Source organism: Phyllobates terribilis, unplaced genomic scaffold, assembly GCF_046119375.1.
Source record: "Phyllobates terribilis strain yellow unplaced genomic scaffold, ASM4611937v1 Scaffold_2__4_contigs__length_985480577, whole genome shotgun sequence".
In the NCBI taxonomy this organism is placed as follows: domain Eukaryota; kingdom Metazoa; phylum Chordata; class Amphibia; order Anura; family Dendrobatidae; genus Phyllobates; species Phyllobates terribilis.
The window spans coordinates 796,311,993-796,332,344 of record NW_027362762.1 but is presented as its reverse complement, the minus strand read 5'-3'; the positions used below and the strand labels follow the sequence as shown (position 1 = coordinate 796,332,344).

The 20,352-nt window shown below is 44.7% G+C and overlaps 1 protein-coding gene across 1 annotated transcript in view; it reads left to right on the top strand.

Annotated features, from left to right (window-relative positions):
• Positions 1–3,495: 3,495 nt before the first annotated feature.
• Positions 3,496–20,352, top strand: part of MAP3K15 (mitogen-activated protein kinase kinase kinase 15) — a 187,572-nt gene continuing 170,715 nt past the window's right edge. Inside the window, exon 1 of the mRNA XM_073667462.1 lies at positions 3,496–4,145. Coding sequence (XP_073523563.1) covers positions 3,767–4,145 — 379 coding nt within the window. The 5' untranslated portion in view covers positions 3,496–3,766. The remainder of the gene's footprint in view (positions 4,146–20,352) is intronic.

Below are 20,352 nucleotides of genomic sequence, written 5' to 3'. Positions count from 1 at the left end.
GTTACACAGTTTGAACCCTTATTGCATGTTTTATTCTGATTGATTATATGTGGGAACAGCCTGTCATCCACCTGATGTTAGACTTTGATTTGCAGGGGGAAAACTTTGTAAATATATTGTTTGAGTGATTTCTATAGTCTCCTATGGGAAAGACAAGGTAGCTACTCAGCTGATATATGATTTACCTCCCCCAACTGATCTGTTAGTGCACGACTGTTGCTTGTACAGTATATTCACCTTTTATTCAGTTTTTAATATATGTATATGTATGCGTATGTCCATTTGTTGAAATAAAAATTATTTCTATATTATTTCTCTGGTCTTGTGCAGCACATCCCCACATGATGCCCTTAAAGATAGCAGTGTCATTGTAATGCCCCATGTGATGGATCCGCACCTTGACACCCCACCTAACATCACTATTACGTCAGAAGGACCACGTGATACAGATCCGCACTGCACCAACGTTCCCCACTCCTCAGGGATACATAAGGTCAGCTTGGCACAGTTTTACACAGACACCCTCTGTCCACACGGGCCCAGAAAGGCACAGGGAGTGAGAGAATGTGGCCCACACAGTGACTGACGTGGCACTACACTCGCTCACATCCCTGACAGGCTGAGAGGCCCCTTTCACTAGCCCCAGTGAAACAGAACCTTATCAGCCCAGTAGAGCCGTCACCAGTTCCTCGTTCAATATAAGCCCAAGAAAGTTAATGGAAAGTTAAACTGAGAAATGGACGTGTGGATTGAGATAAAAGAGCAGCCCAGGGTTAAATGATATATTTAATCCCCTTAAGAGCACACTAGACAATACACTATATACACGATGGTTATACATATACAATGGTCAGATATGCAAATACAAGAGTGATAGGACAAAAGATATAAGCAGAATATAAGACAGTTACCAGTCAGGTCTGCTTGTGGGTGGAGGGGCTGGCAAATGGGAGACTTGTGGAACCCCGTTTCTGGTCTTCTCCGCACATGACATGTCGTCGTGACCTCCCTGGGGAAAAAGCACTAGGCCCTGCTTTACACGAGCATTTAAAGCCTTGTTGTAACTCCATTCCTGCCCCCTGGGCTGGACCTAAGTCCCCACTCCTTGTCTCTAGCAGCTAAAGACTCCAAAACTTAAGATGGATCATAACACCTTAATGGATGGTCCTAGGGCAGCGGTCCTGGTGCCATTGGAGCCGGCTAGACCCCTGCCACACTGTCCCTTTTATGGTACATGCTCTCCACACTGCTCTCTCCTCTCCTTTCCTTACTTGGCCCCCTCTTCATAATGTCCTCTCACACTGTGTCCCCCACCTTCAGGCCCTAGTCTCTATACTGTGCCCCCTCATCACACTCCCCCTCCTTGGTATACTGTCCCCTCCTGGCTGTGCCCTTACACTGTTCCCCTTAATAGTCTCTTCACACGTTTCCCCCTTCCTCCTCATAGATTTCCCCTTTCACTCTCCATACTACCTCCTCACACATCCCCCGACTCCCCCATACTGTGTCTGCACACATCCCATCGCCCCCTGTCACGCACAGTGTAGGAAAGACAAAGTGTGACACAAAGGGATGAGGGGAAGGGAGCCCAGACACTAGGGAAAGGGGGAAGTGGAGACCTCCTAGGCTGATCTACAACCACCCTGTCTACCCCTACCATCCCTATATTGGTTCCTCACCAATCGCCGCACAGGAACCTATCCCTGTATTTCCTTAGCGCTTGGCCCTGGATAGGGAAGGCGGGGATGAGCGCTAGTCGATCCCCACTGACAACTAAAGACAGAAAGGGAAAGTATCTTAGCTTGAGTCAACTTCAGAGAGATGGCACACACGTCCTCTTAGCACTAGAAAGGAAGACCTGCACTTGCTCCAAACCTTCACAAGGGGTCATGTGACTATCACCAGCACCTCCCTCTAGCAACAGCCAGTATTTAAACACCCAGTCTGGGTGTCAATTAGCAGGAGGGAGGTAGCAGCTGGGTCCTAGAGTGAGACAGCTAAGGTGTCTATAATGCCAAAACGAAGAGATAATCTGCAACCAACTGCAGGGCGACTGTCTCTTCTGACACACCCATGACACCCTCGCTCCCCATACTGTGTCTGCACACATCCCATCACCCTCGCTCCCCATACTGTGTCCGCATACATTTTTCCCCTCACTACTCATACTGTATCTGCATCTATCCCCCCATACAATTTCCTCATACATGGCCCCCATCTCCCCCTTTGCTCCTCATACTGTGTCTTCAAATTTCTACCGCTCCGCATATTGTCTGCACCTGTCGCTTCCTTGCTCCCCAAACTTGTGTCCTCAAATCTGCCCTAGTTACACTAAATCTCCCCTCCCCTCCACACTAAATCCCCACCACACACAGTAAATCTCCACCCCCATACGGTAAATCTCCCCCCTCACATGGTAAATTTCCCCCCACACACAGTAAATCTCCCCCCACACACAGTAAATCTCCCCCTGCACACTAAACTTCCCTCTCACAGATAGTAAATCTTCCCCCTGCGCGGTAAATCTCCCCCCACACACGGTAAATCTCCCCCCCACACTGTAAATCTCCACCCACATACTGTTAATCTCCCCCCATGCACAGTAACCCGGTGTCTGGTATATATTGGGGTGAGCCTGGTATGCTCTTCTGCCCTCTCGCTACTTCTTCCTTCTCCTCTCACCTTCGGTCCACTCAAAGCCCTCACTAGGCCTTCACACGTGCTGTAGGCCTTGGCTCGCCTAAGCACAGCAGCCAGCGTGCAGCTCTCTGAGCGTCAGCACGCTGTCTGCTCACTCTGAGCTGTTTTCCTCTCTCTCTGAACACTGAACCGAAACTAAACTGAGCTGCCTAGCTCCACCCTCCCTTTATATATCCCAAACGGGCTCCCTTTGCTGGTCTGAGGTGGTAGGGTGGAGGTGTGTGAATGTGTGAGGGCCTCTTGTGGAGAAGTCCGTCCATTCACACTTTTTTGTTAAGTATATAATTCCACATGTGTTAATTCATAGTTTTGATGCCTTCAGTGTGAATGTACAATTTTCATAGTCATGAAAATACAAAAAATCTTTAAATGAGAAGGTGTGTCCAAACTTTTGGTCTGTGCTGTATAAACTTTGTGAATGGCAGTAAAATTTCAACGGTTTTCTGAACAAGTCCAAAGTGTTCACAGCAGGGAGCGGAGCGTCCTCTGACCACAGCTACAGGGCAGGAGGCTGCTCCTAAACCACAGCGGGGATATACACTTTGCTCTAAGGTCACGTTCACACGTTCAGTATTTCACTATCAGCTGCTAATCTTGCATGCTGCTATTCCCATTGAATAATATTAGTCCTTGTGCTTGTCAGAGCTGAGTTTGCACTATGAAGGCAGCAGAACTACAGTACCAGCTATATAGACTGTGCCCCCATAGCTCTGCACGGAGCACTGCCAGGCTGGGGTCCATGGTCATCACCAAGGGGCTCCGTGTGAGAAGGAGGTGTCATTCATGGAGGAGGAGGAGGGCAGGACCCGCCCTGAGGTCGAGATGTGAGCCCGGACACTGATAACATCCCGCAGAGCGGCGCTCCCGGGACTGGCACCTTCCTCCTCAGTGCCGGGCACAGCCGGCGTGGTCGCACTGCCCGGGGCACAGCCGGCTCCATGTCCTCCGGTGCTGTCCTCTCCCAGGCGGTATGTGACACAGGCATGGCCGGCGCCGTGCACAGTACAGGGGGACTCAGTGCTCAGTAATCCCGGACTCCGCCACATTACTTTGCTGCCACTTCTCCATGTGGGGAGGGACGGAGGCGGCGGCCGGTCCCAGCATGGAGAGCGGTGGGCTGTTTCCTCCGGTACCCACTCCCGGAGAGCAGGGGGCGTCAGGAGAGCCCCAGGGTATCCCCCAATGTGTGGCCCCCTCAGCCTGTGCCCCTCCGGAGCCGCCGTGTTCAGGTGAAGGTGCCCAGTGGCTGACTAAGCAGAGGTCGCTGCGGGTCGTCTATGTGCTGAATGACAGCATGAAGGCAGCCATGGGAGGCAGCCCGGAATCCGGCGCCCTGCACTGCCTGCGCCGCGCCTGTGACAGTGAGGGGGCGCAACTCACCAGCGTCAACTTCGGGGAGCTGGACTTCGGGGAGACCGCAGTGCTGGACACCTTCTATGATGCAGGTGAGTGCAGAAGCTGCTGCTGTGGGAACTGCTTTATGGGGCGATGAAACCTGCATGGGGCATGTGACCTGCCAGGGGGTACACAGGACTGTGGCCAGGAGTGATGTGTCAGGGGGTACACAGGACTGTGGCCAGGAGTGATGTGTCAGGGGGTACACAGGACTGTGGCCAGGAGTGATGTGTCAGGGGGTACACAGGACTGTGGCCAGGAGTGATGTGCCAGGGGGTACACAGGACTGTGGCCAGGAGTGTTGTCAGGGGGTACACAGGACTGTGCCCAAGCGTCATATTAGGGGGTACCAGGACAGTGCCCATGAGTGATGTGCCAGGGGGTACACTGGACTGTGCCCAGGAGTGATGTCAGGGGGTACACTGGACTGTGCCCAAGCGTGATATTAGGGGGTACCAGGACTGTGCCCAGGAGTGATGTGCCAGGGGGTACACAGGACTGTGCCCAAGAGTGATTTTAGGGAGTACCAGAACTGTGCCCAAGAGTGATGTGCCAGGGGGTACACAGGACTGTGCTCAGGAGTGATGTCAGGGGGTATACAGGACTGTGCCCAGGAGTAATGTCCCTGGGGGTATACAGGACTGTGGCCAGCAGTGATGTCAAGGGGTACACAGGACTGTGGCCAGCAGTGATGTCAGGGGGTACACAGGACTGCCCAGGAGTGATGTGCCAGGGGGTACACAGGACTGTGCCCAGGAGTGATGTGCCAGGGGGTACACAGGACTGTGCCCAGGAGTGATGTGCCAGGGGGTACACAGGACTGTGCCCAGGAGTGATGTCAGGGGGTACACAGGACTGTGGCCAGGAGTGATGTGCCAGGGGGTACACAGGACTGTGGCCAGGAGTGATGTGCCAGGGGGTACACAGGACTGTGGCCAGGAGTGATGTCAGGGGGAACACAGGACTGTGCTCAGGAGTGATATCAGGGGGTACACAGGACTGTGGCCAGGAGTGATGTGCCAGGGGGTACACAGGACTGTGGCCAGGAGTGATGTGCCAGGGGGTACACAGGACTGTGGCCAGGAGTGATGTGCCAGGGGGTACACAGTACTGTGCCCAGGACTGACGTCCCAGAGGGTACACAGGACGGTACATTACTGCCAATGATGTGATGCCTGGGTGCTCAGTACAAGGGTAAAATGATCAATTGTTTTCTTTGCGTAATGAAGTTCTGCAGTTCTACAGAATATTGTCTTTACTGTTCCTTTGTGGCTTCAATATCTCTGTTTGCTGTAATAAGTAGGAACTTTGGTTCTTTACCAGTTCTGTCCATAGCCATGTGTGATGGACTCACAGATACGCAGGGTTCACACATGGCGTGGGAAATCTGTGGTGTATAGAAACTTAATAAGACGCTGTAGGTTATTCCCACAGTTACCACAAATTCCTCATAAAATGGTCAAAATGACAAGTCAAAAAATTCTGCATGTCAAATTCACTTGCGGAGTCGCTAGTCTTCGTAACAGAAATTTGACCACTAGAATGTATTGAATGTGGTAAATCCGCATGGTCCAGTGAACAAATGCAGAATTACCTGTGTTCAAAAGAACGCAGTGAATTGGACGCAGCAAAAATATGCTGCATCCAAAGCGCTGCTACGTCTGGATCGTGGGCACATAGCCTAAAATTAAAAAAATGGCGTGTGCTCCCGCATCCTTTTCATAACCAGCAGAGAAAAAGTCGACCGCTGGGGGCTGATATTAGCAGCCGCGGAAGGGGCAATTAGCCAAAAATGTTCCCTAGCTATTGATAACAGCCTACAGCTGTTTGCTTAGCTTTTACTGGGAAGATTACAGAAAAAAATTGACGTAGGGTCCCCCTATAAAATCTAACCAGCAAAGGCTAGGCAAACTGCTGTGTGCTGATCTTAATAGCAAGAGAAGATGGATCCTGGCCCCCTCTGAGGCTAATAATATCAGCTCTCAGTGGCCCCAGATCTGGCGCATCCATAAGATGCACCAAATCTGGTGCTTAGCCTCCGCTCTTCCCACTACCCTGTAGCGGTGGCAAGTGGGGTAATGGGGTTGGGGTTCACGTCAGCCTTGTATTGGCAGATGACATTTAGCCCAGGTTAGTACTGGAGGGTGTCTATAAAACACCCCCATTACTAACCCCGTAACGTTTGGAAATAAAGAGATGGCCAGAATAAAATCTTTTATTTTAAATAAAATTCCACACGGTTTTAATCATTTATTTAAAAATAAAAAAGACTGTATACTCACCTAACGCCCAATCCCCAATGCCCTCATCCCTGTAAGAAACCAAAAATAAAAAACAACAATATCCCTCACCTGTCCGCCGTGATGTCATAATCCACGATGATCTGGGTCACTTCTACGACAGTCACATCAGCAATCACTGATGTGACTCTTGTAGAAGACAGCACTGTATACACACACTAACAGGAGTGTAATCACTCCTGTCAGTGTATAGCGCTGAGCTGCTGGGACTGAGGTCACCAGAGTTCAATCAGCTGATGATCAACTGATAAGCTCTGGTGACCTCACTTACTGAAAATTCTCACACAGCACCGCTGCCGTAAGTGAGGTCACCGGAGCTCATCAACTGATCTTCAGCTGATTGAACTTCAGTGACCTCCATCCCAGCAGCTCAGCGCTATACACTGCCGGGAGCGATTGCGCTCCCGTCAGTGTATTGCCGGGTGATCGGGTCTCCGTGGGACATCGGGATGGCGGCGGATAGAGGAATATAAGGTGTTTTTATTTTAATATCGACTTATTTTAGCTTTTTTTTTTTAACACTGAGCACAGACGCCGACTGAAGAGACTATGTCTCCCATCAGCCGCGCCTACTCCCGCTATTATCAGCGTGAGTAGCCGTTGGGTGATAGGAGAGTAGTTTCCTGTGTGCAATGCGTTGTACATTTTTGCCGCATTTTTGACTCATTGACTTGAATTCAGTCAGTCAAATACGCAGCAAGATTCCACAGCAAATCCGCAAATATAATATACCTGCGTTTTTGCTGCGGATTTGACTGACTCAGTTGAAGTCAATGGGTGAAAAACGCTGCAGAAACGCACAAAGAATTGACATGCTGCGGATTTAAACGCAATGACAATCCTGACAGGAAAATTCCTGATCATGTGCCCAGCACTTCAGAATTGTCATTGCATTAGCTGGTACACCGATTACCTAGCGTTTTTGGCCCATTTCCACGCAAAAGAAATGCCGCAAAAACGCACAGTGTGTACAAAGCCTAAGCCACCCAGAATACTTATTATTTACATTATACCATATACAGTGGTGTGAAAAAGTGTTTGCCCCCTTCCTGATTTCTTATTCTTTTGCTTGTTTGTCACACTTAAATGTTTCAGATCACAAAACAAATGTAAACATTAGACAAAGATAACACAAGTAATCACAAAATGCAGTTTTTAAATGAAGGTATTTAATATTAAGGGAAAAAGAAATCCAAACCTACAGGGCCCTGTGTGAAAAAGTGATTGCCCCCTGAATGCCGGTAACAGGACATCAGGCTTGTAGCCCAATGTCATACAAATGCTTAATGCTGTGGGGTGGCATAATGTGTGCTAGCCGGACCTTCCTAGTCTTCATCCTAGGTACACCAGCAGCTTGGCGTTACATTAATTTGATGGTGTAACCAGTGGTACGGCCTGGTGTACCTGGAATATACGGAAATCAAAGCGTCAGACATATAGACACATGAGGCTATAAATTCGGGTCGGGAAGCCTGTGGTCAGTCTGGGTATTTGGTCCTTTTTCTTACCGTGGAATATGGCTAACAGAACCCAGCATAAGGACCATGTTATGGTTCAGATGTTGCACAGACTAGGCTTGCTGGCTTGGAGGTTTAGGGAACTGATTCATGTCCTCTTCCTTTATGAAGGCTGACCATGTACTCTATGCTTAGACATTTTTTAGCTGTTTTCACAAAAGAAAACAAAATTATACTTTGGTCTCTGAAGTGCTCCAGGATTACACTGTATTTGTAAACTAGATGAGATCATAACAATAAATGGCATAATGGTTCAGATTTACAACACATTGGGTGATTCTGAGAGCTGCTAATTGTCCCAGGCTCATGTTAAAATTGTTGCCTGCCCTCTACAGAGACCAGGTATAGGTCTGCGTATTAAGGCCCCCATACACATTAGACTCGGGTTGCCTGAGCCTACTGATATCGACAGGTTTGGCTAACAGTCGGATATGTATGGGGACCCCTGACTCTCCCCCAAGAGATGATGTTGGGAGAGATAAGGATACCGCATGTGCCACTTTGAACTTCCAATGCTTGAGCTTCCTGAGAGATAAGTCGCCGCCACAGATGTCTGTCAGTGACTTTCTCATAGAGAACATAGGAGCACTTGGCAGAGCGAACGTTCCTCGGTATGAGATGGCGGCTAGCCAAACCATCAGCCAAACCAACAATTATCTAAAGTATAGGGGGGCTTTAGATCCAGACATATTGGTATCCTGTGAGTAGTACAAAGTCAATTTAGATTATGCCCACCCTTACCAGATATATGAGGGTCTCCTTACTTGGAGCCTTGCCACATTAATGCATTGTTGCATTGTGTATGATCACATATGTCTGAATTTGTACCAGAAATTTCTGGGGTTCAAGATGTTTCACTAAAAATATTCAGCATTTTTACAATATGTGCAGTTGTAATCCTAGTATTCAGTTTAATTAATATTTAATCAGGATGTGTGTACAAGTGCAGAGGTTGTACAGGGAATGCCTTGTAGTAGTCTGGACTACAGCCATATCACAGCTACCATCCATTGCAGTGGTTATTGCAGGGAGGGGTTCCTCGGTTCAGGGAGGGGTTCCTCGGTGCAGGGAGGGGTTCCTCGGTGCAGGGAGGGGTTCCTCGGTGCAGGGATGGGTTCCTCGGTGCAGGGAGGGGTTCTTCGGTGTAATTTGGTGCAGGCTCGTTGTTGGGTCTCAGTAATGCTCCTTATCATGCTGCTGAGCACATTCACCTTGTGAGACCTAAACTTCAACTCTCTTATATATTTTTACGTCCTGCATATAAAAGGCTTTTATTGTGATAGATCATCAGTGATAATGAGTGTGTAGGCAGTAGAGATGAGCAAAAATATTTGTGCTGCCCTGTCCGGCGTCGCTTCTGTTTCCAGCATCCGGCTTCCTGGGCACCTCTAGCGTTCACTAGGCCCTGTATCGTCATGGCGTCTCACGGTCTAGTATGTGCAAGAGGTGCCAAGGATGCCAGGCCACTGTGAAGACTGGCCTGGTCCAGCTGCCACAGAGGACCAGACTGAGGCCACGTTCACATGTTCAGTATTTGATATTTTACCTCAGGAGTGGGAGCCAAAACCAGGAGTGGTTGATAAATGCAGAAGTGGTGGTGACGTGTTTCTATTATACCTTTCCTCTGATTGTCCCATTCCTGGTTTTGGCTTACAGATACTGAGGTAAAATAGTGACCAAATACTGAACGTGAAAACTAAGTGGTTAAATTGCTGTTACAAAAAGCATTTATACCAGGACCAGGTAAGTTCCTTTGCAAGAACCCCAGGAAGTAAAACCAGAAGAGAAAATGAGAAAACCCCTGAAAAGATAGCAACACTAATGCTAGCACCACTCACTAAAACAGCACATGACTGAGCTGGGAGCAGGATTAAATAGCCCGCCTAATGATCAGGCGTTGAATATCTCCAAATCATCCCCAGACAGCCACTCCGTGCAAGCTTGAACAGCAGAATGGACAACATCCCACCACTGCCTAGAGAAATACAGCATCCCGGGTTCTCACACATCCTACATCACCAGGACGCAATGCTTCATAAGATTGGAACGGTTTCCCTGCACGCGTAGTAGCTCTGCCTCCTGGGTCAGGACAATGGCGGCGCCTGCGACCAGAGTAGCGTAATACCGGACCTGATCCATTACCAGGTGGGAGCACAGAAACACGAGTCCTAACATAAAGTACCTGTATCAATACTCTGACTTTGGTAGGAATTCATTATGGTTTTTGCTCTACAAAACAGATGTATGGCTGATAGTATTGTTGCTCAAAACTTTGTGACTTGTGGCATTTGTACGTCAGTCCCTTATTTTTTATGGATGGAATGGGCCAAGTAGAAGATCCGTCAGATTTACTATAATGTACATCAGAAAGTAAAGTAAAATATAGCAGAAATCTTACTTCTGGTTCATAAATAGTGTAAATATTCCCCGTGTTCATTAAGAAACATGCTCCTCTCAGTGCCCATTCACTCGTCCATAGAACAGGTACCCAATATCGTCTAAGGGCATGTTCACATGGCTGCTTCTTTTTGCAGACCCATCAGTCCACAATTAGAAACAGTGACATGGCCTTTTTTTGATCCGTGTTGCATCGTAGTGCTTTCCATTTTTCACTGTCTGATTGGTAGAATCTTGGAAACTTTCAGCTTTTTTTTTGCATACGATAAAAATGAATGCAAAACTGATGACAAAACAAAACATAAGCTCAAAAGTTGAGATGACACCGTCATATCAGAATCAACCCATAATTATGCAGATAGGAAGCATGAAACACAGTGAAGAAAAAATATTCATACACAGAGTTCAATAAACGCAGTAAGATTAAAAACGAAATATATAACATGGTATGTATCAATGTCTGAGTATGGCCAAACAGGCACAAAAACTCTTTTAACTAGTATTAGTACAAAAGTAGAAGTTAACACGTGGACACCTTCTCCAGTTTGCAATATAGATGAAAAACATAAAGACATAAATATAATTTATACAAAATATGTGTTATATCCACAATGAAAATGTGTACAATAATATCAGTAAAGAACCAGAGTGCACTAAATAGCAAAACATACAAAAACTAAATAGACCACAAGATAAAGACCAATAACCATCGAGCAAGGATCATATATCCCCATAAAAGTCAGTGACAGCGCTGGCACCAGATAAAACAGTAAAGCAGTAAGACATGGCTAAAGACAGGAAATAGAGGGATGCAGCCCCACATGTATCGCCACCTGCATTGGCTTCATCAGGGGATACATGATGATAAAAACAGACGAATGCATTAACAATGGATGCAAATTGGATCCAGCACACAGGAATTACAGTGGCAAAATATAGTTTATTACAGAATTTTCACATGTTTGACTGTTTTAGTTTGAAAATAAAGATGGAGAAGGGACACTGTCAGCAGCCTTTATTCCAAATATCCATTTTTAGGGTATGGAGTTTGGGACATTCACCATTATCTGACATCTGCATCCTATCTGCTCTCTTTCTAAAGTCAATGGTCGGAGGAAGAAATGGGAAACAACATGGCTATACTATGTACAACTTTTTTCTTGCAAATTTCTTGTGTCTTAGGTCAAGGTCAACGAGTCTCACTCACTTGTAACAACTCATATAGTTCAGCTTGAGAGATACAAGGACAGGCCAGATCCTAATGCAAATTGTTTAGCTGCTATTGATCAAAGCCCTTGCTTCTTTTCTTCTTTAGCAACAGCCCATAAATCCACTGCAAATGTCACATAAAGTATGTGCCAAAATAGCAGTGCTGCACGCCATGTACACTATTACATAATGACACCAGCAGGTTGTCATTTGTGTGAATGAAGAGCACAAATGTGACACATTACACTATTTTACATGATGTATGATTATTATGTCACTGGTTACAATTGCCCCATTGAAGACTTCCAGAAGACACAGACCGCTGGGTGTGAAGGACATTAAATCATTTCATTCAGCAAGGTTGTTTTTCAGGTTTTTCCTTTATTAGCAGATACAATCTGTAAGAAAATAAATGTATAGTCTCCACATTGCATTGGTATAGTCTTTTACAATTGTCATTACATTGGACTGAGGTGTAAATATGATTGTAATATACAGTTAAATCTGTATGAGATGACCTCCCAAAATCCTACAAAAATATTTCCTTTATGTGATTGTTAAATCATATGACTCCAGTATCTGATTCTTCTGGATATACAGTATAGCAATATTATTCAGTGTGCTGAAATAGGGTTCTAACTGTGTCTTCCCAAAGACTTGTAGCTCGTGATGGAGGAATGTGTCTCCTGCTTAGTTTGGGTTTGATGATCGAAATTGTTTGGGAAAAAAAGTATAGTTAAAAAATGGGAGTTTTGTCCTGATTGAGTGGTTGAGTGCTGCAGTTAGCAGAGTTTGGTTTTGTTTGCACCATTTTGTTTTGTTTTGTGCAGTTTATATTATAATGTCTGACACAATTTAACACCAAATTTTCCTGTGTGCGCTTAAATTAAACTAAAGGGCTCGGTCTGATCTTGGTGGCCTAAGTACCGTAGTTTGGGAATGAAACGCAGTTAAAAAAACAGGAGTTGAAAGAAGAAGTTTAACACCTGTATGTACTAAAAGGGGTTATCCAACGAGCAAAGTATATTTTAATCAATAGTTCTTAGAATAATAATAAGTTCCACAATTGGTGGTAAAAAGGAATGTTCCTGTGCTGAGATAATCTTATAAATGTGCCCCTGCTGTGTACTGTGTAATGGCTGTGTCTGACCTTGCAGGAACACGGTCTGATCATACCACATCAGGGGAGAAAGAGTATACAGACAGGACAACATGGCGCAAAGCTAATGTGGTGCCCATTTTCTAACAGGGCTCTAGGTCTTTACTAGGAAATTATAGACCTGTAGAACATTAGAAGTGAAGTTGTCAAACTAATTTAATACATTTTTATGAAGAGGGATGAGTAGAAACCTGTAGCTGGGGATATGTTGTTTTTGGCTTTGCAAAGGCATTTGACCTTGTCCCACATAAACACCTAATGGGTAAATTAAGGTTTATATGCTTAGAAAGTGAGGTTTGTAATTGGATCAAAAATTGGCCCAAAGAGCGCACTCAGAAGATTAAGGTGAATGACTGCTACTCTGAATGGTTTCTGTTTTCTAGGTTCATTGCTGGGTCCGATATTATACAACTTATTTATTAATGATACAGGAAACAGGATTGGTAGTGCAGACTGTGGAAAATGTTCATAAACTATAAGCTGATTTATGCATCTAGGCATTTATAACCTGAGGGAACCATATGATAGATAGGTAGTAACCTCTAAGGATGGGAATAATACAGGTCATTAAAATAAAATTGTTGAGGCGCCAAGAAGGTGTAAAAATAAAAAAACAATACTCGCCTACTGGACCCCCTGCCGTTCCTCCATACTGCTGCCATTGACCCCCGCCTTTGTCCTGACTTCCTCTTACAGCCTGGGCATGATGAGAGTTGAGCTGCTGCCACTAAACAGTATGTGGAGCTGGGCTGCCCCACTCCGTACTCTCTATACATCCAGCCACCGGCAGAGCTAATAACAGCTGATCGGTGGGTTTGCCGGTTGTCGGACCCCCATGATGTTATGTTGATGACCTATCTTCAGGAGAGATCATCAATATAAGGGTTCGCTCACACAAGCGTATAAATAATGACTATTACATTGCGAGAAATAAAGGTATTGCACTCAGACCAATGTTATTCAATGAGGCAGTGTAGATCTGCGTGTTTTTTTTCTCAACTGTATTCAGCGTGAGAAAAATTTGCAGCATGCTGTGATTTCACTCCGAAATCTGCTGGGTGTGAGAAAACAATCGCATGCCATATGGAACATCAGTATGCCATCCGATTTTTACGGATACATTACACTTCTCTAGCATAGGAAACTGTAAATGGTCCTCTGAATGATTAATAGCTGCTGAGTTAAAAAATCTATTGTATACGGATGAGAAGTGAGAAAAAAATCAGCCCAATTTTCTGGCTGAGAAAGGGACCGATTTTTTTTTTTTTTTTTTTTTATATACTAGTGTGCCCTTATGGTAGTGAAAAACGCCTTTAATTCCTGGGAAAAGCTAGACACCATAGACACAATTCTGTAAGCTTCATGAGTAGAATAATATACCTAAAATCAGTCATATTGTTTAAATACATCTTCATAAATAAAATCCCTGACAACTTTCCCCCACCAATAACTTGTAGAATTGCATTAGGAGGGAAAGCTTCACAGGAAGAGAGTATTACATTGCATGGAAGCTTATATTCTACATATATGGGTGTGGGTAAAAGTCATCTCCTGTCATTTTACTCTGTAACAATAGCCATTTATTTCCATGATCTTGGAAACAACAATTCTTGGAATATAAAAAGCAGCGTGTAGACTGCATGGATTTTTATCAATCTTTTTTTTATAATATCAACAACTTTTACTGGAAGGACTTAAATTCTAATTTACAGTATTTTTATTAACTTTAAAGTGAACCTGACAGTTGATACATTCGTGGGCAGCATGTATCAGGCACTGGCTGTGTGATCTCAGCCAGGTATTGTCAGGTAATCTTTGACTCTGAAATGCTTCAGCGTATCAGAGAAAAACATACTTTAAAAGCTTCCAGGGACGAGACCGCGCTGGACACTAATCGGACAGGAGGGTCCCCGGCGGCTTCTCCCCTGCCCTGGAGTGACAGGTCTTGGGCTATACACGTATATAGGCAGAGACCTGTCAATCCAGGGCAGCAGGCGGAGAGAAGCCACTGGGGACCCTCCTGTCTGACTAGTTTACAGCCGCAGCATTTCAAATGTGTATTACACTATATGGAGGACTCTGGGGAGTGCATTATACTATATGGAGGACTCTGGGGAGTGCATTATACTATATGGAGGACTCTGGGGAGTGCATTATACTATATGGAGGACTCTGGGGAGTGCATTATACTATATGGAGGACTCTGGGGAGTGCATTATACTATATGGAGGACTCTGGGGAGTGCATTATACTATATGGAGGACTCTGGGGAGTGCATTATACTATATGGAGGACTATGGGAATGCAATATACTATATGGAGGACTATGGGGAGTGCAATATACTATATGGAGGACTATGGGGAGTGCAATATACTATATGGAGGACTATGGGGAGTGCAATATACTATATGGAGGACTATGGGGAGTGCAATATACTATATGGAGGACTATGGGGAGTGCAATATACTATATGGAGGACTATGGGGAGTGCAATATACTATATGGAGGACTATGGGGAGTGCAATATACTATATGGAGGACTATGGGGAGTGCAATATACTATATGGAGGACTATGGGGAGTGCAATATACTATATGGAGGACTATGGGGAGTGTAATATACTATATGGAGGACTATGGGGAGTGCAATATACTATATGGAGGACTATGGGGAGTGCAATATACTATATGGAGGACTATGGGGAGTGCAATATACTATATGGAGGACTATGGGGAGTGCAATATACTATATGGAGGACTGTGGGGAGTGCAATATACTATATGGAGGACTGTGGGGAGTGCAATATACTATATGGAGGACTGTGGGGAGTGCAATATACTATATGGAGGACTGTGGGGAGTGCATTATACTGTATGGAGGACTGTGGGGAGTGCATTATACTGTATGGAGGACTGTGGGGAGTGCATTATACTATATGGGGGACTGTGGGGAGTGCATTATACTATATGGGGGACTGTGGGGAGTGCATTATACTATATGGGGGACTGTGGGGAGTGCATTATACTATATGGGGGACTGTGGGGAGTGCATTATACTATATGGGGGACTGTGGGGAGTGCATTATACTATATGGAGGACTGTGGGGAGTGCATTATACTATATGGAGGACTGTGGGGAGTGCATTATACTATATGGAGGACTGTGGGGAGTGCATTATACTATATGGGGCACTATGGGGTGCAGTATATTATATGGCAGTTTATGGGGTGCATTATAATATATGGAGAATTATGGGACCCATTGTAATATTATGAGGGCTATGTGGGAGCCTTTATACTTTATCGAGGGCTATGTAGGGGCCATTATACTGTATGCAAGCAATTACACAGTGTGAAGGTTTGTGTGTGGTCCATCATACTGGGTGGGAGCCATTATACAGTTTGGAGGGCTAGTGCAGGCCATTATACTGTATGTAGGCCTATTCTACTGCATGGAAGGCTGTGTGGGGGTCAAAGTTAGGTGATTATACTGTGCTGAAGTCATCATACTTTGTCAGGGGAGTTGAGGTGGGGTACAGTAGGGTCATCATACTGTGCGTGTGGGGGTATCATACAGTGTTTGAGGGGCACCTTTGTAGGCATCATACTTTATGGGTGCAATGAAAGGGTGAAAGAGGAGGAAAATAACTTTGTAAAGGTTGCAAAGTTGTGAGATATGCTCTTCTGTGACTTTACTGAATATTTTTTTATTTTTTCGTTTTGGGGGCCCAATGAATGGAGCAGCACAACTCCGATCAACTGTGTAATGGCCGCAGCCAGCAGGATACCGCAGATCCACCCCTATTCATGCGAATAAGGGCAGATGTGCCATACCTGCCACGGCCACTATACAGTTGATGGCGCTGTGCCGCTCCGCAACTGATCACATCCAGCCAGCACCTGGCACAGCTGATTGGCAGGGGTGCTGGGTTTTTTGCACCCCCACTGATCTGATATTCATGATATGCCATCAATTATAAATGTACCAGACAACCCCTTTTATTTCTTATCTGGTTTCTGTATTTGAATAGTGACTTACAGTGGTTGGAAAAAAGGGCATCCTAATTTCTTGCCTTATATTTTAACATCTTCATTTTATACATTTCCCTTCTTATAGATACACTCCTTGCTTTGTCTAAAGCATCACTGCATATGTATACACCCTTAGACATGGTTTTGTATCATGTTATTTGTATGTATTTCTTCATTTTGAGGCCAATGAGTGTAATATTGCACGAGCTGGGATGTGTTCAGCCAGGAATCTCTGTGCCCATCAGAAATCATTGGAACACATATCCGTCTACCAACCCCTGTTTTATAGCCTGGATTAGATCGGATGAAGCAGCGCGGCCCTGGCACAAATTTAGGTGACACAGTGCATTCTTCATTAGTTGTTTTTATTCACTAATCCTGTTCAAGTCTTATTTTATCTTGTCTGCTGTATTTCCATGTCCGAAAAGGCAGACAGCAGCCTGTTCACCATACAGGGCAGAGATACACATCGGAGGAAAACAAGACTGATTACATAAAGTCAATCAAATGCAACCTAGAGATGGGAAAAGAAAGGCTATAGGTATGTCCATAATGCATCATCCTGCCCTAAAAAGCAAGCGCTTCCCTCCTGGTTTCAAGTGTCGATCAAATGGATCAGTATTCAGAACAAGAATTTTACTCATTTGCATAAGAATTTATGTTGTTTTCTTCTAGAAAAAGCTACTGAGCCTTTTTTGAAACCATTGAAGGTTCCCACTCTGCCCATCTCCTGAGGTATTCTCTTCTCATGGTAAAGAAGTGTTGTCTCCTCTGGAGATTGAATCTTTTTTTTTCCTCATGCGGAGGGAATGCCCCCTTGTTTTTTGAGGGGGTCTTAACTGAAACAACTTTTGACCATATTTTTTATTCGGCCATATACGGTGGGGAAAATAAATATTTGATACACTGCCGATTTTGCAATGGATAAGTCTGTAATTTTTATCGTAGGTACACTTTACCTGTGAGAGACAGAATCTAAAAAAAATCTAGAAAATCACATTGTATGATTTTTACAGAATTAATTTGCCTTTTATTGAATGAAATAAGTATTTGATACAATAGAAAAACAGAACTTATTATTTGGTACAGAAACCTTTATTTGCAGTTACAGAGGTCAGATGTTTCCTGTAGTTCTTGACCAAGTTTGCAGACACTGCAGCAGGGATTTTGGCCCACTCCTCCATACAGATCTTCTCCAGATATTTCAGGTTTCGGGGCTATCGCTGGGCAACATTGAGTTTCAGTTCCATCCAACGATTTTGTATTGGGTTCAGATCTGGAGACTGGCTAGGCCACTCCAGTACCTTGAAATGCTTCTTATGGAGCCACTCCTTAGTTGCCCTGGCTGTGTGTTTCGGGTCATTGTCATGCTGGAAGACCCAACTACGACCCATCTTCAATGCTCTTACTGAGAAAAGGAGGTTGTTGGGCAAAATCTCACGATACAAAACCCCATCCATCCTGCCTTCAATATGGTGGTGTTCTGTCCCCTTTGCGGAAAAACACCCCTAAAGTATGATGTTTCACCCACCATGCTTCACGGTTGGGACAGTGTTCTTGGGGTTGGGTTATACTCATCCTTCTTCTTCCTCCAAACACGGCGAGTGGAGTTGATACCAAAAAGTTCTATTCTGGTCTCATCTAACCACACGACCTTCTCCCATGCCTCCTCTGGATCATCATGATGGTCATTGTCGAATTTCAAATGGGTCTGGAGATGTGTTGGCGTGAGCAGGGGGACCTTGTGTGCCCTGCAGGATTTTAATCCATGGCGGCGTAATGTGTTACTAATGCTAATATTTGAAACTGTGGTCCCAGCTCTCTTCAGGTCATTGACCATGTCCTCCCGTGTAGTTCTGGGCTGATTCCTGACCTTTCTCAGAGTCCTACTTACCCCATGAGGCGACATCTTGCATGGATCCCCAGACCGAGGAAGAAGTCATCTTGTGTTTCTTCCATTTTCTCATAATTGTGCCAACAGTTGTTTCCTTCTCAACAAGCTGCTTGCCTATTGTAAAAATTACAGACCTCTCCATTCTTTGTAGGTGGGAAAACTTGCAAAATTGGCAGTGTATCAAATACTTATTTTCCTCACTGTATGTACTTGTACAAGTTAATCATGTCCTCCCCTTATTCATCTCTTCTCAATACTAAATAAATTTACTTTTAATATTTCCTCCTAACTAAGATCCTCCATGCCCCTGATCAATTTTGTGGCTCTTGGTACTTTTTCTACCTCCAAGGCATCCTTTCTATGAACTGGTGATCAGAACTGAATGCTAATTCCAGATGAGATCATGAACGGGAATATACCATTATACAGCTCTGGCAAAAATTAAGAGACCACTGCAAAATTTTCATTTTCTCAGATTTTTCTCTATAGGTATTTTTTGAGTAAAATGTACATTGTTGTTTTAGTCTATAAACTACTGAGAACATGTCTCTGAAATTTAAAGCTAAAAATGTTATATTTGTTTGCAGCAAATGATAAAGCGTCAAAATACTAAAAAAGATTCAGTGCTTTCAGACCTCAAATTACTCATGTTTGAACTCAGGAAGAGTTCAGAAATCAATATTTGGTGGACTAACCATGATTTTTAATCACAGCTTTCATGTGTCTTTCCATGCTTTCCACCAGTCTTTCCATGCTTTCCAATAGAAAACTGTTCAGTGGTCTCTTAATTTTTGTCAGAGCTGTATGTTCACTCTATGGTGCTTTTTATGTAGTAATCACTTGGTGGTATTAATCAGACACTATGTAGTATAAATGTGTGGTCAAGGTTTGGAGGAATTGCAGTGCATTGTGAAAGTATTTGGCACCCTTAAACTTTTCTACCTTTTGCCACATTTCTGACTTCAAACATAAAGATATAAAATTCTAATTTTTTTGGGAAGAATCAACAAGTGGGACACAATCGTGAAGTGGAATGAAATTTATTGGATATTTTAAACTTTTTTAACAAATTAAAAACTGAAAAGTGGGGCGTGCAATATTTTTCGGCCCCTTTACTTTCAGTGCAGCAAACTCACTCCAGAAGTTCAGTGCGGATCTCTGAATGATCCAATGTTGTCCTAAATGACTGTTAATGATAAATAGAATCCACCTGTGTGTAATCAAGTCTCTGTAGAAATGCACCTGAAATATGATAGTCTCGGGCTGTGTGCCCACGTAGCGTTTTTCAAGCGTTTATGCTGCGGAATTTCCGCAGCGGAAACGCTTGTGAAACGCTAGGTAATCCACACCCCATGGTCCCCAAGGGGATTCCACATGTTCTATGCACATGCTGCGGATTTTTCCGCAGCGTTTATGCTGCGTACAAAAATCCACAGCATGTCATTTAATTTTGCGGAAGCGCAGCGGAACTCCCGCCATTGACTTGCATTGAGACGCACAGAAACCGCGACTGTACATTTTTACAAGCGGCTTCTATGCGTCTCTGTGTGCGGATGGTACCCAGTTCTGGAGGAGAGGAGACTCTCATCCAGACCTGGGTACCATTGTACCTGTAAAAAAATAATAAAATAACAAATAAAGTTTATACTCACCTGTCCGGCGTCTTCTCTCTGAATGCCAGCAGCGCTGAAGGACCTTCGGTGACGTCACAGTCAGGCCCTTCACCGCTCTGTCTCGCGATATGCCGGC